The sequence below is a fragment of the Pelobates fuscus genome, chromosome 11, assembly GCF_036172605.1.
Source record: "Pelobates fuscus isolate aPelFus1 chromosome 11, aPelFus1.pri, whole genome shotgun sequence".
NCBI classification, from domain to species: Eukaryota; Metazoa; Chordata; class Amphibia; order Anura; family Pelobatidae; genus Pelobates; species Pelobates fuscus.
Genome location: NC_086327.1, coordinates 24,230,186 through 24,255,814, shown reverse-complemented (window position 1 = coordinate 24,255,814; position 25,629 = coordinate 24,230,186). Strand labels below are relative to the sequence as shown.

Here is a 25,629-nt window from a genome sequence, read left to right as displayed (position 1 = left end):
GAATAAATAAATTATATTGTAGCATGGATGACCATACATGTTTTACAAACGATATCAGTATATATAATGAATATGTACACACTGTATTAAAGAGTGTGCCATAATGTATCAGTATACAGAATAAATCACTTTACAGGTTGAACCACTATGTCTAAACCTGTGACTATGACTAGGCCCTCTCACTCTGCGCAACTGCTGTCTGTGAATAGCCCTTACACGTAAACAACTCCGCAGCTCGACGTGCTATTGGCTGGGGAGCCTGCTCCGGGTCACGTGACAGCTGAGCAGGGCCCGCTTGCCTGCCGATCGGGTCTTGTCCGCCTCCCTCCCACTCCTTTCCTCGCCCGTCAGTGTGTGAGCGCGCGCGCGCAGAGCTGCGAAATGGCGGCCGGTGGGCGTGGACCGTGGCTCCCCGGTGACGTCACCGAGGCGTTTGCGCTTGCGCAGTGAGCGGTAGAAGGTACCAGAAGCTGTGAGGTGCTGCGGTAACCGGTCCGAAGGGTCATACCGCTGCCGTGAGTTGGGCTAACCGGCTGACTACGTCCCATGCTGTAAGTATGTGCTCTGCCAGCCGCCCCTCACTCGCTGTCATTCTCACTGACATAAAATGGCCGCGAACTGGCTGCCTGGGAGAGGGAACTGGTATTGTTATTAATGGCTGTCATGGAGAGGGTACTGGTATTGTTATTATTGGTGGCTGTCAGGGAGAGGGTACTGGTATTGTTATTATTGGTGGCTGTCAGGGAGAGGGTACTGGTATTGTTATTATTGATGGCTGTCAGGGAGAGGGCACTGGTATTGTTATTATTGGTGGCTGTCAGGGAGAAGGAACTGGTGTTATTATTATTGGCTGTCAGGGAGAAGGAACTGGTGTTGTTATTATTGGTGGCTGTCAGGGAGAAGGAACTGGTGTTATTATTATTGGCTGTCAGGGAGAAGGAACTGGTGTTGTTATTATTGGTGGCTGTCAGGGAGAGGGTACTGGTATTATTATTATTGGTGACTGTCAGGGAGAGGGAACTGGTATTGTTATTATTGATGGCTGTCAGGGAGAGGGAACTGGTATTGTTATTATTGGTGGCTGTCAGGGAGAAGGAACTGGTATTGTTATTATTGGTGGCTGTCAGGGAGAGGGTACTGGTATTGTTATTATTGGTGGCTGTCAGGGAGAGGGTACTGGTATTGTTATTATTGATGGATGTCAGGGAGAGGGTACTGGTATTGTTATTATTGATGGCTGTCAGGGAGAGGGTACTGGTATTGTTATTATTGATGGCTGTCAGGGAGAGGGTACTGGTATTGTTATTATTGATGGCTGTCAGGGAGAGGGTACTGGTATTGTTATTATTGATGGATGTCAGGGAGAGGGTACTGGTATTGTTATTATTGATGGATGTCAGGGAGAGGGTACTGGTATTGTTATTATTGATGGCTGTCAGGGAGAGGGTACTGGTATTGTTATTATTGATGGCTGTCAGGGAGAGGGTACTGGTATTGTTATTATTGGTGGCTGTCAGGGAGAAGGAACTGGTATTGTTATTGGTGGGTGTCAGGGAGAGGGAACTGGTATTGTTATTATTGGTGGCTGTCTGGGAGAGGGAACTGGTATTGTTATTATTGGTGGCTGTCTGGGAGAGGGAACTGGTATTGTTATTATTGGTGGCTGTCTGGGAGAGGGAACTGGTATTATTATTATTATTATTGGTGACTGTCTGGGAGAGGGAACTGGTATTATTATTATTATTATTATTATTGGTGGCTGTCAGGGAGAGAGAACTGGTATTGTTATTATTGATGGCTGTCTGGGAGAGGGAACTGGTATTGTTATTATTGGTGGCTGTCTGGGAGAGGGAACTGGTATTATTATTATTATTATTATTATTGGTGACTGTCTGGGAGAGGGAACTGGTATTATTATTATTATTATTATTATTGGTGGCTGTCAGGGAGAGGGAACTGGTATTGTTATTATTAATGGCTGTGAGGGAGAGGGAACTGGTATTATTGGTGGCTGTGAGGGAGAGGGAACTGGTATTATTGGTGGCTGTCAGGGAGAGGGAACTGGTATTGTTATTATTGGTGGCTGTCAGGGAGAGGGTACTGGTATTGTTATTATTGGTGGCTGTCAGGGAGAGGGTACTGGTATTGTTATTATTGGTGGCTGGCAGGGAGAGGGTACTGGTATTGTTATTATTGGTGGCTGTCAGGGAGAGGGTACTGGTATTGTTATTGTTGGTGGCTGTCAGGGAGAGGGTACTGGTATTGTTATTAATGGCTGTCAGGGAGAGGGAACTGGTATTGTTATTGGTGGGTGTCAGGGAGAGGGAACTGATATTATTATTGGTGGCTATTGTTATTATTGGTGGCTGTCAGGGAGAGGGTACTGGTATTATTATTGGTGGCTGTCAGGGAGAGGGTACTGGTATTATTATTATTAATGGCTGTCAGGGAGAAGGAACTGGTGTTGTTATTATTGGTGGCTGTCAGGGAGAGGGAACTGGTATTGTTATTACTGGTGGCTGTCAGGGAGAGGGAACTGGTATTGTTATTACTGGTGGCTGTCAGGGAGAGGGAACTGGTATTGTTATTATTGGTGGCTGTCTGGAAGAGGGGACTGGGATTGTTATTAATGGCTGTCAGGGAGATGGTACTGGTATTGTTATTACTGGTGGCGGTCAGGGAGAGTACTGGTATTGTTATTATTGGTGGCTGTCTGGGAGAGGGAACTTGTATTGTTATTAATGGCTGTCAGGGAGAGGGAACTGGTATTCTTATTAATGGCTGTCAGGGAGAGGGTACGGGTATTGTTATTATTGATGGCTGTCAGGGAGAGGGTACTGGTATTGTTATTATTGATGGCTGTCAGGGAGAGGGTACTGGTATTGTTATTATTGATGGCTGTCAGGGAGAGGGTACTGGTGTTATTATTGGTGGCTGTCAGGGAGAGGGCACTGGTATTGTTATTATTGGTGGCTGTCAGGGAGAGGGCACTGGTATTGTTATTATTGGTGGCTGTCAGGGAGAGGGTACTGGTGTTATTATTGGTGGCTGTCAGGGAGAGGGTACTGGTATTGTTATTATTGGTGGCTGTCAGGGAGAGGGTACTGGTATTGTTATTATTGGTGGCTGTCGTGGAGAGGGTACTGGTATTGTTATTGATTAGGGATCGACCGATTATCGCTCTGGCCGATATAATCGGCCGATATTCTGTATTTTCGCCAATATCGGTATCGGCCAATTCAGATACCGATATTGCAGATAATATATAACAGGACCGCCGGACCCATTACAAACCCGGCGGTCCTGGATGGGCCCAGAGGTAGCGTTTACTTACCTTCCCAGCAGCTCCTTCAGCTCTTCTGTGTAAATCTCGTGAGACCCGCGGCCGTCAGAGCGTTGCCACGGGTTACCATGGCAATGCGGCACACTGGGCCCCGAGATTTACACGGAAAAGCTGAAGGAGCTGCTGGGAAGCTAAGTAAATGCTACCTGCGGGCCCTCTGTACTTTCCATGCCACTGGACCACCAGGGAATGATAAATTCCCCCCTCCCTGGCCAAGTAACAAGCAGGGAGGGGGGGGCTAAAAAATAAATAATAATAATTACGTATTTAAAAAAATGGTTTTAATAAAAAATGCCCCCTCAATTAAATACCTACACAAACACACACACTCCATTATATACACATACACTACACAAACACGGTGCATTATATAAACACAGAAATGAATACCATACCCTATGTTTTAATGCGTGTTTGGCTGCTGTTCTTGTGTTTTCTATCCATTAATTTTTGCAGTTTGACAGAAAGCATGGCTCCCCGACACCCAAAGCCTGCTTCCTCTGCAAGTACTTGCATAATGTGGAAGTCACTCGTCCTCATTGTCGATTCAGAAACATAATGCCATTTATGGCAGTGAGTGGCTGCAGTAGCTACGTTGCACCACAATGTTGTTAAAGAGACTCTGAAGGCTGGCAATGAATCATACTTTTTAACACTCCAAGCACTATCACCACTACAGCCTGCAATAATGTTTATGATGCTGTAAGTGCCATGGCATTGTTCCACTGTTAGAAGTCAAACCATTCTAGTACGGTTTGCCAACTTACCTTGGTCCTCCCAGGCAACTGTGCTGCTACTTCTGATGTATTTCTTCTCCAGCAGAAAGTGGATGGCTCTGCAGAGCAAGCAATGCTGATACTCTCAGCCAGTGATTGTGGTCCTACTTTGCTCTAGGGCCAAGGCAGTGACAGCTTGAGAAGATCCAATACGGATTGGGACCCAGATAGTTACGCATGGTACTTGTAGAATAGTTACTTGGTAGCAGTTTCATTCACACAAAAATTAAACTGCTTTGGAAAATGTGTATCTGTATCTCCCCAGAGCGTATAATCTCCCTCCTGTTCATTACAGAGGTGCTGGCAGAAGAATTTCAAGCAGTGGTTTCTGCACATATTTATTGCGGATTACCTTTGACACATTTTTTTTTTTTTAAGCTAACATATTTATGAAATACATTGTCTGTGTTGTAATTTCCCTGCATCTACTTTCTTAGGTGTTTTCTCTGTCCCTGACAAAACTTGACAAGAAGCTTAACTACTGCTGTCATATTTGTCATTTCATTTTTCCCCCTGTACTCACAGGCTACCTCATTGCAACGGGAGCAGTCACAAGTGTGGTGTCTTTGCAAAATATGCAAAGACTCCAGGCGGTGACAGATCTGTTTAAAAAAAAAAAAAAAAATTCTCCTTCCATGTTTCTGCAAGTCTGTTAAAACTATTTTTTTCTAGTAGTGTTTGTAACTCTGAATTATTTCTACAAAACCATTACTTGCTACACTATAGTCCCCACTGAGTTGCGAAACTGATGTTCCTGAACTGACAGACTATGTAGACAATCCTATTTGAGACTTTCTGTGGTATAGGCGTAGCATTGTTCTGTGACATTGACTGTGTTAGGTATTTCTTACAAGTAGACCTGTGGGTAAAACAGTGTGTGCTTTATCTGTACGCAGAAGACACACCAGGGTATTGGATTATTATTAACAGCTGTATAGAAATCATTGATCAGCGCAGTGCTAAATAAACACCTGTTGTATATTTATAGATTGACAGAAATGAGCTATATTTACACTGTCCTTATTAAGGCGCTTTTGTCAGGATGGTGAATATATATGATTCGCCTGTGGGGTAATGGAGTCAGGAGTGATTAATGAGTGGTTTATAGATGGGATTATGCTTGGTGTATTGATCATTAGACATTCCATTCACAGTGCATTGCTAGTAAATCTCTTCAGCTTTCTGTTTACAAAAAGCAGGCCCCATGCAGCAGTTGGCACAGAAACTATCTCATTAAATCTCCATGAGCAATCCAAAGGTGCATCGGAGGACTGCTAGCATTACTTGCTCCATGAGCAGTCTCCTGGGCATGATGTGTACATCAAAGGCTTTGGGATTATACTAGTCCCTGCTAGGGTTTTTCACTTACATGTACTAACTGTTCATGTTTCTTTGTGACTATATTAGCATGCATTATCTTGTTAACTCTAATCAAATATAACTCTTATTGCTGGTTTCTTGCTCTTCTGATTTAATAGATAGGCTTACGTTTAGAGGTATATTTTGGCATTTTCCTGACTTTACATATTTCTTGGTGTTATTACTTTGCTTTAAAAGTCTTTAAAGAAGACCTCATTTTTTTTATTTTTTTTGGTGACTGTTTTATAACTTATTCATGTCTTCCAGCTTGGTTGCTGTTTGGTTTGTTTTTTTAATAAGTGCACATATTTATTTTATTCAATATATAAATTAATTTTTTAATTTCCCTCTTTACTAAAAGGCAAATTGTCTTGGGAATGTGAGGCCACTTGCACTTCAATAAGTTATTGGGTGCTGAAAGCTCCAGTTTTTGCAATGAAGTGGTAATGGCAAGTTATTTCCGTCAAAATAATGGACCTGCCATTTTGAAAATAAAATTCCACTATTTTTACTTGTTGTTCCTTTGTGAAATTACCCATGATAAATATCCTAAGATTCCATTATATTATGTACCTGCAACAACAACAAAATTACTAGCAGGTTACCAGCCAAATCCTACTCTGAATTTTGTCCCACCCTGTAATTATAGCTTAAACAGAAAATGAAAGTGATGGGTTGGTTGTAATTTTAAAAATTATATATATTTTTAGCTTTCAGAAACACATTTTCCTACGTTCCTGTTAGTGACTTCACTTGAATTTAACTGCCATCCTCCCCATCTTGCACTTGTTCACTAAAAGACAGTCATCAACTTCTGAAATCTGAATCAGAATGGCTGGAATCAAGAGGCCCGTGATCTCTCAGCCTTGGGAGGAGGAGGAGTGCCTTGAATACTATGGAATGCATTCATTGCATCGCATATTCGATGTCATTGGTTCTCATCTGACGGAGAACGATGTTGAGGTGCTGTCTTTTCTCCTGCATGAGTCATACCCTTTTACCCACCCACTGGATCCCCACATTTGGACCGTTGAAGAGGATGGTGGTAGTGAGCCAAGCAGTGCATTACTGGCTTTCTGGCAGAGGTGGAACCGCAGGGGCAATGCTCAAAATAATATCAATAATTTGGAGTGCCCAGAACTTAAATCCAAGAGTGGGCTTGAGATACTTCTGGAGCTAGAGAGGAGAGGTGTATGTGATGAAAGCAACTTCACCAATCTTCTGCAATTGCTAAGAGTGCTAACGCGTCATGACCTGCTCCCCTATGTCACCATGAAAAGACCCCGTACAGGTAAGTCCTGCACCTTTTTAGTCATTTTAAATTTGGTTAGCCAGTAACATTTTCTGAAATAGTTAGCTGTGTGCTTTGGTATTTTGTTTTTGTATCCAAGTAAAGCAGTACATAGCCCTGACTCTTAAAGGTCATTTTAACACGTTGAGCAATGCATTACATTTAAAAATAATCTTCACACACATATAGTAAAATATCCATCATATTATGTTTTAATTCCTGCTTTTCACAGGCAGATCGTTAAAATGTTTTTTTTGGGGGGCAGACCTCACCTCAAATAAATGTGGTTCTACTGATTTTCTTTTTTTGCACCCCACCCACCACCACCACCACTTTTTAAAATTTTATATATATATATAGTTTTTTTTTTTTCTCTAAGCTTTCCAAGTGTTTTAAGTGATATACGTATGTATTTGAAGTTCCTTTTTTTTTTTTTTTTTTTTATTCCACTTCTATGCAGTGTCTCCAGAGAGGTACACATATGGCCCTTCTGTGCCAGACTCTGATACGCAGATGGATGGATGCTTAAATCCGACGTCCTCTAACACCAGAGACGAAAACTGGGAAACAGGTACTGATAGACCTGTCTATTCATAATGTTCCTGGTCCTTTTTAATTTCTTAATATCTGTAAAGACCACATTGTGTTAAAAATTTCTGTTAAACCTCTCATGTGCATTAGAAAAACAAACAATCCAAAAGACCGTATTCTGGAGATTCTTGAAATGTATGGGGTACACTTTTGCGTTTGTGTAAGAGCGATCTGTGTCATTCATTTTAATCTGGATGTGATACAATTATTTTATATACATTCCCCTATTTCACAGATTTAGAAGGATGCAACCTAAATGCTGTGGTTTTAAATTGTTCAATGATAATTTAATATAGTAAGTAAACAACTAACTATTGTGAAAAGAAAATCATAGATGTGAACTGGGCCCTTTTTAAACCAGCCTACATTATGGACTTCTATTTGGAGTTTTTAACCTATACCTAAAAACATGATTTTTTGTCTTGATCTGTCACATTTGCAGTGGTCAAGCACTATAGTGTGATATATGCTGGAAGTAAAATGGCACTTTCTATGAAGACCACATTGTACAAAAGTAAATTGGCAATGTACATACCATAGGACTATGAAGAACAACATAAGCTTTCTTGAAAATAGGCATATTATTAAAATCAAGCAATATATAAGCTTGAAATTAAGGAACCAGAGAGGCAACCACACCCTATAAATTAATTGGTATGTCACGATTCAGTAAAAATCTTAACATTTAATTTTTATGGTGGTTGTGTTCTCCATACAGGTTCTAATACCAACAAACGGAAGCGAGTAGGCAAAGGAAGAAGTCGCCGCTGCCGCCAAACACTGAAAAAAGCAGTGGGTTGCAGCAATGACAACGCTAACCTACCTTCTCCTGCCCAGACCAGCGAAATTAAAGTCACATGTGGTAAGTACCTGGCGTCTCCTGTTCATGTTTTTCTTCATTTCTCCCTCTCTTTTTTTGGAGGAAAAAGGTGGCACGTGAAAATGGAACAAAATGCTTACCATGGCTTGACCTGCGTTTCTGACTAAATCTAAGGGGGTGTGCGTGGTGGTGCCGACCTACGAGGATTTGTTATTAAGCACATCTATTGGCACAAACCGGACTGACACCAGTATGGGAATTGATATTTAGATGACAAGTCCCACCTTTATTGTAATGTTAAATATATCTGTTGTGGAATGCCCTTCTAATGGTTAATAAATATGTCCAGCAAGGAAAGGATTCATTAGAAAGGAACTGCATTTTGATGGCTTCATAAAATAATTTTGAGATTTTATTTAATTTTTCTCAGAAACCGCAGGCAGACAATGATGTCTCAAAGCACTAGGCTGTTACAGTTTTATGTTACAACACACATGGTTAGCATAGTAGATTAAGTGGCACTATCATTAAGCCGCATTGTTTTTCTTATTAAACAAGCACACTATAGGATGTGGCATGTGTAAAACCTGGAACATGATTCCAATAATCTCAGATGTATTTTTGATGTGTTCTTTTAAAAAAAGCACTAAGTGCACAATAACTACTACAGTGCACTGTAGTGGCCATCTTGCCAGGAGTGCAAAACATATTGACTTCATACCGGGAATCCTCCAGGTGCTGGTTTCCGCCTCAACTATCCTTCAGCAGAGCGCTGGAAGTTCCTTGGTAGGATCTTCCATTGGATCTCTTGAACAGCTCGTTGGCTCAACGCAATCAACTGATGTTACCTAGAAACTTTCAGCTCTCAGCCAATGGTACTGGAGGCGGGAGCAGCACCCAGCGTACCCTAGGTAAACAGCCACTTGATCTTACAAGGTGAGGGGCACTCCTGGCACCATAACTGCCATTGCAAGCTGTGAGTGTTCCTTTAAAATGCAGTCGCTCCCTTGCACTGTACAAATAATTATACATTCATCACTAGAATAACTGGTGTACAGAAGGTGTTCAGAAACATTTTATTTACCTACCAGTCCTCAATGGCTATCAGTTGTGTAGATGAATATTTGTCTGATACTAGACCCCTAGCTGACTCTAACATCATGATTTCATAACTATAACGTTGCGGCAGCCAAAAACCTAGCAGGTAGATGGGTCAGGTTCATTGGTATTTTAGTCTGCCAAATGTGGGAGTCCTGTATCTGCCTACATCTGTTCCTGGATTTTTCAATGGACGCATTGATCATTGTTGGGTTATCCCAAATCTTGTATAATTGGTGGCCCGTGAGAACTGTTGCTCTATCCCAAATTATTATTTTAGGTGGAACTTATCGTTTAACTGTCAATTCTTCATCCTGTATGTACTGTTGGCATTCTGCTTGACAATGAACTTGCTTGGAATTTTCTTTGTAACCACTGACCTTCCCTTCTCCAGTCAAGTGCCTTGGGGGCTTGGATTCTTAACCTCCTTCTGTCACAATATGTAACCGTTTCCTATCTGTGACAGTGAATTAACCTACACCACTAAGTTTTCTTCTATTAAAGCACCCACTGCATGGGTTAGTAGTTAAAGTGTGCACCGTAATGGACACCACTGTGTGATGAAATGCCAAACCCAAAAGAGTATTCATCCATAAGAGTTCCTCAAGGTTGTGCCCACTTAATGGTAATCGCTCAATGCGCAAAGGTTAGCATGACTTATATGGAGTAGCGTCGTTTCTGAAACATATACATATTGGGTTGGCACACCTGCTTCATTTTGCTGACATTTCTACAAAACTAGCGAACTACAGATCTATTAAAACAAAGTTCTTTGACCTGTTCTGTTATGCCACTAATGAACTAACCGTGTACTATTAATCAGGGCTCCTCAATGCTAGCATTTATTAAAACGTTTTCAGACTTCAGTTCAGCTGTTTGGCAAACACCTTACTGTGCAACCTATGGCCAAACTCTCCTCTAGATTTAAAACTGAACAAGGAATAGAGCAGCGCTAAACAAACTAAGAACACTAGGATGGGAGGCAGCACACCTGATAATAGGGGAATCCCTCCAACCCCCCAAGAAAACTAGAACAAGTCAAAGAACAATATACAGGTAGCGCCAAGAAAAATACTCCAAACACAATAGTATATAATAATAACAACAATAAAATCAATAAAAAAAAACAAAAAAAAAAACACGGGATATAAAGAGTCCACAATAAAACTTAAAAGAATAAAAAATACCAAATGGTACGGCACAGTCGCAAAGGTGGCAATAGATCTTTTAGTCCTGTTATGAGACTTTCTTGGTAGCTTTGCTTAATAGCAGAATATGACAAGGAAGCAAAAAGAGGCAAACCAATAGTGCAATATGGTAGTATGTGGTAGGACAAACGACACTTGGATAAGATGTCAACTCACATATGGTAGAGCTATAACCAGCTCTAGGTAAAACAGCATTCAGTGGTATACAATCCCCACTTGCAGGATATCCTTCTGATTTTGGTACACAGTAGAATGATGGTAAATCATATGGAATGACAAAAATAAGCAGCCAGTAGTGCTCTCTATATGGATAGGCAAGTATAAATAAGGTAAATAAAAGTATACTTACAATAGAGTGAGCAGACTAACGGCTCTATTTATCAAGCCAGGGTGGTATAATTGCCACCAAGGATTTCTTTGGTTGGTTGTCCACAGTAGGTGATGGGTCCAGATGTCAGGTAAAAGTATAAAAATAAATAAGTTCTAAAAATACATGGCTAAAGGGCAGGTAGTGAGGTAGCCAAAATACTTTATTTTAACAACAGCATAAAAACCACAACATGTTTCTCCCCATAGGGCTTTCTCAAGTGGTAAAAACAGATACCTGACATAACTAGGTTTATATAGACTTTAAAATACTTAATTTTAGCGCCAAAATGACATCATTAATCACATGCCAACAATTGCATGGCTATGGCTAAAAAAATGTTTTTCTTTTCTTTCTAAATAGTCACTTTATTCGGTCTAAGCAATATGTAATTAGAACAATATGACATATTTAGGGGAGTGTGGCAGTATTAAAAAGTATAAAATGAACACTATTAGACGAGATAACAATTGATAGAAAATTAATAAAAAGAAACACAGCCTTTAGGCATATCTGCTAAACAGTCACAATTAAAAACCTATTCTACAGAAAGGTAAAACGATCAAAATCAGCATGTAAACCTTCTGGTACCAAAGTTCTCAAGTTAAAAACCCACTGCATCTCATTATTTCCCAGAATTTTTTTTCATATCACCTCCACGCCATGGCATGGTACATTTTTGTATGCCAGTAAATTTTAAACATCCTGGATTTTTTTGATATTTTGATACAGTGTAATTTAAGTATCCTTTGGTTATGTTTCAGCAATGGGGTGCTTTTAAGTTTTATTGTAGACTCTTTTCTATAACCTGTGGGTTTTTAATTGATTTTGTTCTTATTTATATACTATTGTGTTTTGGAGTATTTTTCTTGGTGCTACCTGTATCTTGTTCTTTGACGTCTCTAGTTTTGCAAGATTAAAGTATGAAACTGGCGCGTCACTTTTTAGATTGTTTTTGTTTTAATGCTAAGGAACGTGTTAGATGACTAGCAGTGAACAAAATTTTACATGTCTCAAAGTATGATGGTTTATTGAACTCTGTTCATCCATTTGGCTGGTCCATCTTCTATAAAGCGACAAACTCCCTAACACTAATTCTGCTTGCGATGTATATGCTTGCTTATTGCGTACTCTCTAGGATCACCGTTTTTGCGCATTTTATACCTCAGACTAAGAGCGCTTTAGTCCACATTCTGCGAACTGCCAGCTGCAATAACTCTTGTGTAATACAACTGGTAATATTTCATTAAAAAACTGCATGACTACAAGATTTAAATAAAAAGCCAAATTCTATGGTACCTCTACCAAAACCACTGTTCTTTAGGCATTTCATCTTTCCAAAATATCGCCACTCTGTTGCCTCCAATATCATATATGAATACTAATGTTTTCTGGTCTGAATCCATCCTTCCATCTTTTTGTGCAAAGATGCTATCCCACAGTCTGCCAGTCCAATGTTTGTCTAATATGTCTATGCTCCAATATTTCTCACGTTTCAACGATTTGCAGGAAAAGTCCTAAAGAAGAAATGTACTGGTTAAAATAATAAGTTCATAATTAAAACCGTCAAACCTCTGATAGCTGCAAGGACGAAACAGTAAGACTTTTCATATCTTAAGTGTTGTGTTTTTTGTTTTTGTTTTTTTAATATCTCTTTCTCCATTAGTTGGAGAAATATGCATCCCTTTACCAGGTTTATCCATTATGTTACAAGCTGTTCCCCCAACCAATCAGAGTGCGCAGCATTACCAGGTTTATCCATCGTCCTAGAATTGTTGCTCTGCTGGTTTGGAGGAACTTGCTATATTTATCCATCTTGATACATGTTTATCTCCCTTACTGCCAAAGGAACCTGGATCACAGTGCTGAATATTGTGTTGCAGGCTTGTTCCTCTATGAGACAGAGGTACCTACACCACAATTCCTGATGTATCCACTACTTTACATGCTGGTTCCTTCAGCTGTCATATGAACCCGCATTACTGTGTTTGGATATGATACAGGCTTGGAAGAGCCAGCACCTCCTGTACAGTAGGCCAGGCCTCAGTCTTTTTTAATGCTGTGCCTAGCTCTCACTGCTACTGAGAAAGGATGCATAATTTGACTATTGTAGCATCTAAAAACAAATATTTTTCGTATTCATGATTTTTCTTATATTTAGACTCTTCAAGCAAAATAAACAGTAATTTTTTTTATTTAATTTTTTTAATTTTTTTTTAGTCTGTGGTGTTACATGTTCCTTTTTCTCACAGACTTAAAATTCCCATGATCCTTCCTGAAATGTCATGGTGTTATCTTGCTGTTCTCCTCAGTCGATTTTCTCTAAAATTTAAATTCCAGGTGTTCTGAGCAAAGGTTGATGGTTAAAGAGAGAAAATCTCTCAAATAAAGAAATGGTCATGCGTTCTGCCCTCCTCAAACATCCATATCCAAAAGGTAAATGTATGCCTTCTGCAAGTGAGAGACCTTTCATAGACTGCATTCCCCTGAGCAAGTGACAAAATGACAGTGCCAAAATCAGTCCTCGTACATGCATGCTGTTATCTTGACATGGGACAGCACTGTTTTCACCCATTATACAAGCTCATAGAAAACTTGGGAGGATATTGAATGTCTGTCTTGAAATATTCTGCCCAGGCCTCTTGTCTGACAGTAGTCTTCTTTTCTTATAGATGTTGGCTTAGCTGTGTATACCTACTGTCTGTAAACAATTTTTTTGCCTACTCTGTAGTCCATGAAAAAACACTGTATAACCATTTCACTACTCCACTCCCAATAGTCAGGTGTTCTGTGCTGCAGATACCAGAAATCAAAGGTTTTGTTTAACCTATGTCACCAAGGTAATCTATTTATACAGGATATTCACTAAACTGGAATTTGACCAGGGAATTTTAAAAAGTTTGGCCAAAATAGCCGGGCAGGGCAAACCATGTTGCATTGTCACCTAGAATTTATAGTTCTGTGCTTTAATTCTGTTTTAGTGAATAGCCCATGAGTATTTTAAAGGGGATCTGAAATTAGATTATTTTTTTGTCTTCCAATTTTTGTTATAAGCAAAGTTTTGTTGTGTTTTTTTTTTTTGTTTTGTTTTTCTCCTTATGTGGGCTTGTTTACATATTTAATACACCCCCCTGTAACTTTAATGCTAGCTACACACTTGTGTATTGCTCAGTCAAGTCTAGACTTTAATATAGAATATCCAGTAATGATCTAGACCTCTAGTGCACCTTTTTTTTTTTTTTTTTTTGTATATATTGGCAAGGATCGTAATGTGTACCTCTGCCAACCCTGTCTAGGGCCTTGCCCCAATAAGATGATTCATTAATCCAGGGAAGAGGAAGGACTATTCCGGATCACTGTTGCACCAGTGTTCCCAGGTATGTCAATAGGCCATTAATGTAACACTAACTGTAAACACAGAAATGTAGTTTTTATGGGTTTAGGAGGTTAGCCTAGTGTTGGTAAAGCAGCTGCTATCCAGCTACAGATCCCATAGCCATGCTATTTTATACAAGCAGCTGAAGACATAATTTGCGTTAGCGGGTATACACACTGCTTTGTGAGCAAATAAGCAAATCGTCTGCACGTTTTTATCTCTGAGATTACACGGTATGCTATTTGTCTAATTGACTATTTAAACTGAAAAATTCAGAAATTCTGAGAAATAGTGATGCCAGATTACTTTATGCGGTTTTGTAACGGATTACAGAATTTACATGAATCATATTTAATAAATAGCAGATGTGTTCTTTTTTATGTTGGGAAATAGACAAATCTGCTCACAGAAACATCAGAGTGAGCTGAAAGAGGTTGTAGATTTGATAGCTATTGGAAGTCACTACATTATTAAAACTGCAGGATTCCCAACTGTGACCCTTACTAATTAGACATTCCTCTTCCTGCAGTCTGTATGAGCAGGCACGCTGTTTGCTGACGGGCCTTATTTTCTGATATCTGCTGCTATACTGAAAGTATCCTTTTTTTTTTTTTCCTCCAACATTCGTTTTAATATATAAAATAACATTTCTTCAGATAAAATGTCATGTATTTTTTTTCAATAGTTTTTTTATTTTTTTATTTTGTCACTGTTAATGAGTGAATTGATGCCTAATTAGAAAAAAAAAGAAAAATGTTCTGTTGTCAAAAGCTCAACCTGTCTCTCTCGGTTCACAGTTAAGATCGCCAATGGAAAAAACCCATACCTAGCTGTTCTGACAGCCTGGCACTGCAACTCAATGGTAAACTTGGGAGCAAAACACAGACTTGTTTTGTTTCTGCTTCCGTCTGCACTGTTGTACAAGCTGATCTGCTCCACTAATAAGTTCACTATTACACCGTGGATGTTCATTATGTCATCAAAAAAATGGAATACTGTACTGCAACCTTTGTCCTGGTTGTGACTTTTCTATTAAAGATTAATATAAAATACCTCACAGCAGGGTTGTAGAGGAGCCCATTATATGAATTCTGTAGATTTACATGAAATGTCCTTGTTTAAACTCTTCACTGCCATGGGATTTAGTAACCACCAATCTGCGTCGTACTTATAAAGTGGTCACATTCTGCTGCTCTGTTCAGCCTGTTTAATAAGATATACAGCCTGTGTGATGCTATTCGTATCTTACAGTATCCCTATTTAAAAATGTGTCCAGGACCCTTGTGTGGGGTTGCACTACCTGGCAGTCATTGGGTTTTAAAATGTCATACTGATTCTCTGAAGAAAACATTTGGAGAGAAATGTATAATTTGTATGTGTTTTTAGTCTTTCAACACAAAAGATAAAGACATCGAAAGCTTTCTAGAACACAACCAGAACAAAGCGTTTTTTGTTTTTTTAATTCCTTATTTACAGATATCTGGTGTACACTGACCATATCCGGTGCATACCATGTATGCTAAAACTGCTACATCAGTTTAGGACTGTTGCATATGTGTAAGACCAGAAAATCAATACTTCTATAGTCTGCATTTCTGAGTGATCTATTTTAATTTTTCAGAGTGATACTGGTTAGAAGTAATGTCTATCTTTCTACAAAGCATAGCATAGCTTTGTAGAGAGAGAGACATTACTTGTATATTTTCTACGGCAACTAATATTTTTTAAACTGTGCTACGTTTCAGACTCTGTCATTCATTCAGCAACAGAGGAGGAAATAAAAAAATAAATAAAAAAAATGTTCAGTTTAATAAACCAAATCAAGCCCCATGGTCTGAAATGTACCTATGCTGGGATAATTGTAAATGGCACAACAAAGTATTGGTTTAGGCCATACAATCCTTTGAGTAGTCTTGGACTCTTGCTTCTAAGTAAAAGTGTCTTCATCTTAAAATTATCACTATAAGATATTGTGATTTTTTTAATTTTTTTTTATTAATTTTTTCAATACAAATGAAGCAAACAGTTCTATTGATGTTCGTTTTCAAATCTTCAAAGTAATCCCCCAGTCACTCAGCAAATCTATGAATATAAAAAAAAAATACAATCTAAGTTTGCTATTCCTAAGGCAATCCAACCATGTGTTTCTCTCTATGCAACTGGTTTTAGAAACATGGCTGGCCATCAATGCACTCACTCAATCACTAAGCGACAATTTCAAAGCTCACATGATGTAATAGTTTTTTGGCTTTTTGTTTTTAAAAAAATGAGGAGTTTAGTTACAATATATGATCATACAATGCATAAGCCTGCTACAACATCAATAAAATATAAAAAAAAAAATGTTCCAAAAAAGTCCAATGAAATTCTAAAAGTCTGGGTGTACGACATTGATGTGTTTCTTTTGGGTTAATGGGTTGTAATTTGTATGAGCTGTAAGCATTCTGACTGGAAAAAATATGGAATTTGCGTTTAAATTTTTTTGTAACAAAAAGTAGTACAATAAAGGTGCAATGTGCGCTCCCTTTTCACTAAAAACTCCACCCCTTTTGCAGAAACATGTCCTCTTATGATCCAAATAATTGTTGGCATATTCTTACCCTTATAGTTGGATGTGCACACAGTGCAAACGTCTCACCCCAGTGAGTCTTTTTAAGTCTTATTGCGAGGAAACCAATCCAAGTGAAATTATCAGCATCATTGAGTCTCGATAAGGAGCAGCGCATATCAGTCATCCTTCCCATATTTGCACTTTGGTTGTCAAGTGTTCATAGTACAAACACAGATATAATGACTGTAGCCTCTCAGCTGATTACTATTCTCAAGGTCCTGTCTGAGATTAAATGGATTTTAACTAATACCTGGAGACGTTGGGCTTGTTACGTCACATATGCTCTGCATAGGCCAGCAATCACATAATATACTGGCTAAACTATTACCCACTTGGTAATTTCAATATCTTACCACAATAAAACCATGCAAAAATGTTGATTAAAAAGTTCGACTTTTCATAAACAAGCCAGTAAACGAGAGTTCTGTGCTGTATATGATTTCAGACCACCAATAGGCTTATATAAGGTTTATTATAATGTATACAGCACATTTGCTTCCATCTTACTGTGGAAAGGTTTGGTGAGAATTTGCAACACATTGCACCAGTGCTTGTGCTCTATCATTGAGTGGGTTAGTTGTTGATGAAAGGAACTTTATTGTGCATGTACAAACAAACTGTGATATTATGCCCTCTCAGTTAAATACTTCTACAGGTTGACCTTCAACAAGAAAAGAGAAATAAAGAGGAAAAAAAATCCCTTAATAAGCGTATGTAATGAGCCAGCCGTGCTCTCTTTTACCAACATATTTGTGATGTTTTGGTTAGATATTCACACTCTAATTCTCTGAAAATACTCTCATGAAACAAAATCCAGAATAAGATATTAATCCATGCTACTTTTATATGCTTGAAATGCACTTTTAAAAATCCATCAAGCTTAGTTTTTTTTTTTTCCCCTTTAATTTAGTGTGACTTATTTTTATAAGTGCTTTTATTCGTATAATATACATATATATTTTTTCTGTCTTGCAAACTTTTCACTTTTTGCATTTTTCAGTCACTGAAACAGGATATAGAAATCTGGATTTAAAAAAAAATAATAGTATTGCAAAAAGGCTCTAACTAATATTGGCCAATACCTGCAACTTTAGAGTGGTGTTTACTTGCATTTTAAGGGCCTTTGTTTTGGTTCTTAATATTTTAGTAGTTTAGTGTTTAATGTTACATTTGCATGACTGTTTTTTGCATTCTGTCTGTTTTTAATGGCTTTTATTTTTTTTTTTCCCCTCCCTTTTCTCTCTCCTTCCCTCGTCCTTTCCAGGGATACGTCTGCGGGTTCGAGCAGAATACTGCCGTCATGATTCAATTCTCAGGCAGAATGTCCTGTCTGTAAAACAAGACCCATTGGAGAAGCAGTTTGACCTTTTTAGTCAGTCCAACACAGTGCTAAAATCTCGGGACCTTGGCTCAATTATCTGTGACATCAAGTTCTCAGAGCTATCCTACTTAGATGCCTTCTGGACGGACTACATGAATGGTTCCCTGTTGGAGGCACTTAAGGGGGTTTTCATTACAGACTCTCTGAAGGAGGCTGTGGGACAAGAGACCATCCAACTTCTAGTCAATGTAGATGAAGATGACTATGAGGAAGGCCGCCGACTGTTGCTGGAAAATGTTCCTCAGCTGTCTGGCTGAACTCTGAGAGTTGTGCCAAAGCATCTTATCCTACCTGCTGGTAATCAGGAAAAAGACTCTAGAAATTAAACATTTTCCACGGGGCCTGCTTTCAGTGGTTCTTCTTCCCTTATCTGAGACCGTACGATGCTGCTCTTTCTGCAGTGTAGAAAGTTTACTTAAAAATAAAAGTTGGGTTTAGATTGGGAAACTAGGTGAACCCCCACTGTGGACACTGAAAGGAGGGCATTGCCATGGGAGCAATTCTTTTGTTTCTTTTATAAGGTTTGTAACTCACTTTTTCTATAGAGTTTAGAGACCTAAATGGAAGTTTGGCATTTTTTGATTCCAGATAAAAGGGTTGTCACACAAATGCTATTCCTGGCCCTATATCTATTTATTTTTTTTTTTTTTTTTGGAAGGCTTTCATTGAGCCTAACTTTTTTCTGTTTTCTAGATGTATGAATATGGCCTTTTGTTTCTTGGTCTGAAACAATTAAAGATTGTCTTGGTGCAAATCAAAAGGTGTGCATATGATTAGGTCTTGAATTAAAATAAGCAGTGTGGCCCTCTGAAATACCTGCAATTTATTTTTACTTGCTGGAAGCATTTCCTGCATTAATACTTATAATCCCCACTGTCCGTGCACAGAAACAGTGATTCAATTTGTTTCTCAAAGGGATTGTTTATTTTTTTTTTTTTAAATCCTTAATGCTTCCCCCTCAAAACAAATAAATAAACCTCACACAAAAGCTATATTGTAAAGTCTAGAAGAATGTTTATAGAAAGTTATGATACAATCCAATAATTTTCCATGTGAAAATGTATATGTAAATTTATTCTCCATGAGGGTCCAGTGCACTATACTTTTTATTTTTTATTTGTACTATGTGACATTATTAAGCATCTCTGTCTGCATATAGGGATGGGGGCAGCACAATTCAAAGTTCTGTTGTCTAACTTTCTGATTGTGGCCCAGTCCTGTTGGCTGAAGTAAGCTCAAATTCACAGGTACATTGAAGCATATAAGGGATTAATGAAAAGATTGGTAAGATTATTCTGGAAATTAAAAATATCCCCCTTTTTGCACAGCTAGTCACCCCCTATATTGTGTGGTGGTTAGTTTTTTTTTCTCTCTCTCTATACAGAATTTATGAACTGCACTTTGTACTGGGTCCTTTATAAAAGGGAGATTTTCGTTTTAACCTGTTAACTTTCAAAGAAAGTTGTAAATGTTTTTGTAAAACATTTTTGTCTTGAAAATAAAAAAAATAAAGTTGTCTTGTTTGCTTTTCCTATTAAATTGACAATGAAAATAAATAACGACCACACTTTACACTAACAGGTGAATGTTACCTGTTGTGTAGCCATATCAGTGTTCTAGTACAACTACACTCTGTACTTGCCAGATCTTAGCATTTGTACTAGTCTATTTTGAAGCACAATGGGCATAATCTCCTCCGATGCTTGTTAGCTGCTTGACTAAAAACACCAATATTCCTATGGACCTGTGCTACACTTGAGTGCTTGAACATGGAGGATGCAGATCTCCCTGGTGATAAGATCATTCTGGTCTGATCACACCAGAAAATGCCTATGTGGTTGACCTTGGGAAGTTACCTAGATAGATTATATTGGGACCATATTTTTCCAGTTTTGGCCATCTCTGAGTGATGGGGGTTTTTTTTGGGGGGGGGGGGGAATAAATAACTGATACAGTAGCACACTAGTCATTCAGTTTTTGCTACATTGAGAGAGATTGTTTTATTTATTAATTACAAAGTTGTACAACTGCAGTAAAACTATTAAAATCTTAAATTATTTGTGTGTGTGTAGAGTTACTGTCTAAACTCCCAAAGGTACTTGTATTCAGTCTGGTCTAAGAGGGATCTTCATTTAATTTTTATTTTTGGGGGTTTTTCTTTGTGATTTCATTCTGTGTCCACCAAAACCATGAAAGAAATTTATTGCGGTCATTCAGGAGCCTGGAAAACTTCCTTTGAAATGTTGACATTTTCTCAAGTTAAAAAATAGCAAGATAAATTAAGCAGTTTCGGGTATATATTTGAGCAAATTGAATACTTAGAGATGAAAGTGATGCTAGTATTTGTGCTTTTATCCCATGAAATATTTGCTGATGGACTTCGTGCTTTCACCATGCACCGACAACAGAAATCTGGATGAAATGCAAGAACAATGGATGCATAGCAGACCAGCTATCAAATTCAGACAGGATGTGATCGTGGAGCGCTGGTGTAATAGCATTAAAGTAACTAGTATGTTAACAAATATAAGTTTACTGTAACTAGGCAGGAATGTAGATTTTTATTTTTTTGGTTACAGCTGTTTAGCCATGCCCACTTGATTCTAAAGTTTGCGTTTAATGATCTACTGCACTAACCAGTCCTATGATTAATAAAGAGATTTACATGGATATCTTTTTGATTTGTAAAAAATTAACTCAAACATACGTGCAGCTAGAGTAATGGTTTCAGCACTGGGTCTGGCTACATAATTTCATTGTAAGTGTGTCAAATTACACTTCCCCCTGTTCCTTTCTCTCTGTCTAGCTTACTTTGTCTTTTGTCTTTGAAGAGGAGTTTCTCTTTTCATTTTGTGTAGCCCTCCAAAAGCCATATTTCCTTGACCGTTACATAAAATATGGTCTGAAAAGAATTGAGTTCAACCTTTCCTTTATCTCTTTCTGCAGCTGTTCCAAAAGAAGGAGGAGACACCAAATGCTTTAAACTAACACTGCACATGAAGACTTAAGCGTTGGGAATCCAGATTTGTATTGAAGGAGCACTAAAGGGTCAGGGACACAAACATGTATTCCTGACCCTATAGGGTTAAAACCACTATCTAGCCCCCTTTGTCTCCCTAAATATAGACAAATCTTACTTGTATTCAAGCCTGAAGCTGCTGCTGCCTCTGAACTTCTCTGACATTAGCAGAAGTGGTAGCCTGATCCAATCACAATGCTTCCCCATAGGATTGGCTGAAACTGACAAGGAGGCAGATCAGGTGCAGAGCCAGCACAATTCAAACAGCCCTGGCCAATCAGCATCTCCTCATAGAGAATGTTTGGATGCATTTTAGGCGGCTGTAATGTAAACACTGCATTTTCTCTGAAAAGACAGTGTTTATAACAAAAAGCCTGAAGGTAATGATTCTACTCACCAGAACAAATTCAATAAGCTGCAGTTGTTTTGGTGACTATAGTGTCCCTTTAACGAAATTGTAAGTGCTACCTCTTAGCACTTAAAATAATTTTCCAACGACAGATGTTCCACTTTCACATATCTTTAAGGGCATGGATTAGGGAGTCAAACTGAATGAACTGCTAATTTACATGTGGACTGCCATGCAAGGAGATTCTATTAGTTCTGCAGAGCATCTCAGATTGAATGTCAGCTGTGCCCCCACAGCCAATGAGCTAAATCCTGCGTCCAGCTACACAGGAGGAGCTGCCTGGCGTCCAGCAGACCCCAGATAAGTTGTCAAACCGTAAATACAGCCATGTTTTCTATATATTGTTCTTGTAGAAGTGATAGTGTAGGGCAATCCACCATTTTCAAACACCACCCCATTCATTACTAAACGTCTTCAATCTGATAGGCAACACTTTGTCCAGAGTGCAACCCCATGGATTTCAAATGGAAGCTGGAAAAAAAGTTGTCACACTTGGAGGGGCAGAAAGTGCAAATAGTATAGTGACTGCTTTGTAGTTGGTGTAAATGTCCTGGTACAGTGCCACCAGTACTTGGCAAGTGTTGGCATAAAATCCCTGGTTCTGCATGTCCCATTACAGAACAGAAAGGCATGGTTAGTTTAAGCTTAACTGGCACAGAGGCAGTGGAGGAGTCTGGAATAGAAGCAATTAAAGACATAAACCCTGAACGATCCCATCTGTAAGGGTAGGAGGAGATGTCACGTTATTGGGGTAGATAAAAGCAAGACGAGGTGTTAGGATGCAGAAACGTGAAATTCACCTTGGCCTAGTTAGACCAGCTTCCGAACAATCAATGTACCAATCATTGGAAACCAGAGTTTTTAGAGGGTGACACCACAATGGGAAGACTGAGTTGGTATGTGAGGCTGTGACGTATGATGGTACCACCAGTGGGCACCTAGTATGTCGCTGAAAATCTGGACAAGGGATGCTGAACTTAAAGGTGGTAGTTCCAGGATCTGCCCCAGATAATGCGCCTGATCTATCACACCGGCTGCAATCCGCAACATATGGATAGCTGTACCTGCCATCCTTTTCAGTTGCTGGAAGAGATGGACTTGTCGCAAACAGAAGGTCTTAATATTGAGAGAAAAAGAGGGTGGAGATGGGAGGCGGACAACCGGCAAGGTCACAGTCTGCGTGGAAAGTTCGGTCTCACTATGAACTATGGTCCCCTGCAGTAGTTCCATCACAAATGGTCATCGATCACTCCCTTAGTATGTGTAGAATATTTTCCAGCTGAATTTGTGATTGATGCTTCTGATGTCTGTGATATTTTAGGGATTTAACAATCTCCACTGTGGAACCTCTTTATTGTGTCTTTCTTTTGTTTATTCATTTGGATATTACACCAATTCAAGTCACCATGTTTGCATTATACAGGCAATTTGGAAATTTGCATTTTCAAAAAAATACTAACATTCCTTAACAAATACTCCTATGCATTCTGCTATTTCTATTTATAATTTTCCACATGTTAAAAATATATTTTTAGTTCTGGGGGGCGGGGCCGGACCGCCGAGCTGGACGGTCGCAGGCCTGAGCAGCTCCTGCAAATCAGGGAAATTTACCCCCTAAAACCAAGTCTCACCGTCTAAAAATCAGACCACCAGAGCAGCTACCCGGAACTGAGAGACTGCTGGACCCGGGGAGAGGCTGGCTTACCGGGCTTCAGTCCCCCGGGGGGAGAAAAACATGTTGCCCCATCCAGGGCCTTCTCCTGCGGTGAGTGGGGCAGACGGCCGCTGCCCCACTATCCTGCGCCACGGAACCCAGCCACGGGTGCAGATCGGAGCGGGTCCGGCTCCGTCTCCCCCCCCTCTGGACCGGGGGGGTGATCCCGGTCCTCACCCTGTGGCACTGACTGCGACACGGCAACTGAGGCCAGGGAGCCCGCCCGCCACACCTAAAATGGCGGACGCCATGTGTACCGACGGCAAAGGGAAGATCTGCTCCCATCTCCCGCTCACAACCAACAGGGTGGCCCAAACCTCCCGGCCGTGCTATACGGAGAGACGGCGAACCCAGCTCCAAACCCAGCAGCCGCGCAAAACAACGCTGAGCTGCACAAGCGCAGGCAAGGAGCCTCACAAGATGGCGACCGCACCAGGCTCAGCGACGCGAGGCCTATCTCTGTCGCACACTGCCTCAGCAGGCCCGACGACCGCTGCACCGGGGGCCCTGCTAGACTGCTTTTGGACACTATTGCTCAACCGAGTAGGACAGGCAGCGGAACCCGATGAGAAACATCGAGCTGGCAACGGGGAGCGGCCTGGGAAACCTCCTACAAGCCAACAAATTCACTGCACCAACCTGACAGTGCTGCAGAGGAGAAAGCGGCGGAAACAAAGATACCGGCAGAGAAAACGAGCCGCCGGTGGATGTTCTATCCACAGCAGCAGGGAGGTAACAAACATCAGCGCACCACCGTCGGCCCACAGCCACGAGGAGAAACGCACGGGGTCACCCCATGGCCTCCCCACCTACAGACCGGGCCTAAGCATCCACTCACCAAGCGGGAGAGCCACAGACTGGCAGACCACCGCCATGCTGGACACTCTGGTAAATCCTACGGGCATAGGTTGATAGGAGACGCGGGCCGTGAGTTATGTGGAGCTGGGGACATGTCTGTGCAACTGACCACTTTAAGGGACACTGTAACAATCTGAGGACTAAAGCTCTGCCTGAGGCTCTGTCTCCTACATCCACCTCATATTACTGTATAACCTAGCATGTCCTAACTTAGCAAATCCGTGACTTCTCATGCACTCTCATATTTACGCAACACTAGTTTAGCTTGCTGCAACCTCTGTGTAATAACACTTGTGCATTCACCTACAGGTCTATGCCACATTTACTCACAACCAAGAGTTCATACCCTCAAGTGCTTGCTGTCACTCTCAACTAGACTTCCTTAAACGTGTCTTAAAGTGCCCAACACCAAGCTATATATATTCTACTTTATTAAGCATCCGTGTGTGACGTGCTTATAGAAAATTGCAGCATACCCTGCCAAGCCACTCACATACATGACCAAGCCTATTAGTTAATTGAGTTGTTGTTTTCTGTATTCATACTTTATCTCTAATCTCCCTTATTTCTATTTTCAACGCGCTACGAAGACATACATTTAAAGGAACAGCCTGCTCCATATCTTCAGCGCAATCAGCATTGTTCTATGTGTGTCTAGCTTAGCCTGTTATAATATGAAAACAAAGTATAGTTTACTCAACTACTAATCTCTAAAAAAAAATTGTGCAAAATATTCTACATGCCAACCAACTGTCAAATGTTTGTTTGTATGCTTGTTAAAGCTGTTGGGGGCATGACGAGCCCACTTGTTATTTTTTCATGCACGCTAAAAATAAAGAATTGAAAAAATATATATATATATATTTTTAGTTCTGCATTCATTTTTTGAATCTCAATATAACCGCAATTCCTAGACTATTACTGCAAATGATTAATACATGCATTAAATATTGAATTCTATAAATTTATGACTTTTGAAAATGAATCGGTTTTGCCTGAATTTTATTTACATTATGTCCTGAGTTTCACATAAAGGTTACACCAATTTAAAAAATAAATAAATAAAAATTAAATAATAAAAAATCAAATATAAAAATGAAGGAAGTGAAGAAATGTGCCCTATCAATAGTTAAATCCAAGAAATTAGGAAAATCCATTTCTATCATGACTGCCCTGGCAAGCATTTGTCATGAATGGATTTAAAAGGATTATAGATTGCAGAATTTCAATTGGTTACCCCTGCTGTGCCGGTTGGTTAACAGCTTGGGTAAGCCAACAGCCAAGCTTAATATACAGGTTTATTCACTCAAGTCTTAGTGGCTCTGTACTAAACAGGGCAAAACCATTCTTCTGCTTATAGGGCAATTTAGACTGCAATGTCCAGACATAGTCCACACTATTAAACAAT

At 39.7% G+C, this 25,629-nt stretch overlaps 1 protein-coding gene and 1 long non-coding RNA gene across 2 annotated transcripts; both read left to right on the top strand.

Annotated features, from left to right (window-relative positions):
- Positions 1 to 392: 392 nt before the first annotated feature.
- Positions 393 to 19,733, top strand: DEDD2 (death effector domain containing 2). The gene is made up of 5 exons (XM_063435825.1): positions 393 to 551; positions 6,189 to 6,769; positions 7,230 to 7,340; positions 8,079 to 8,222; positions 18,105 to 19,733. The coding sequence occupies exons 2-5, from the start codon at positions 6,310 to 6,312 to the stop codon at positions 18,476 to 18,478; spliced, it is 1,089 nt and encodes a 362-aa protein (XP_063291895.1). The 5' UTR covers positions 393 to 551; positions 6,189 to 6,309; the 3' UTR covers positions 18,479 to 19,733.
- LOC134577155 (uncharacterized) lies at positions 8,229 to 17,525 on the top strand. The gene is made up of 2 exons (XR_010085938.1): positions 8,229 to 10,087; positions 10,118 to 17,525. It is a non-coding gene; the product is annotated as an uncharacterized LOC134577155 (long non-coding RNA).
- Positions 19,734 to 25,629: the final 5,896 nt, after the last annotated feature.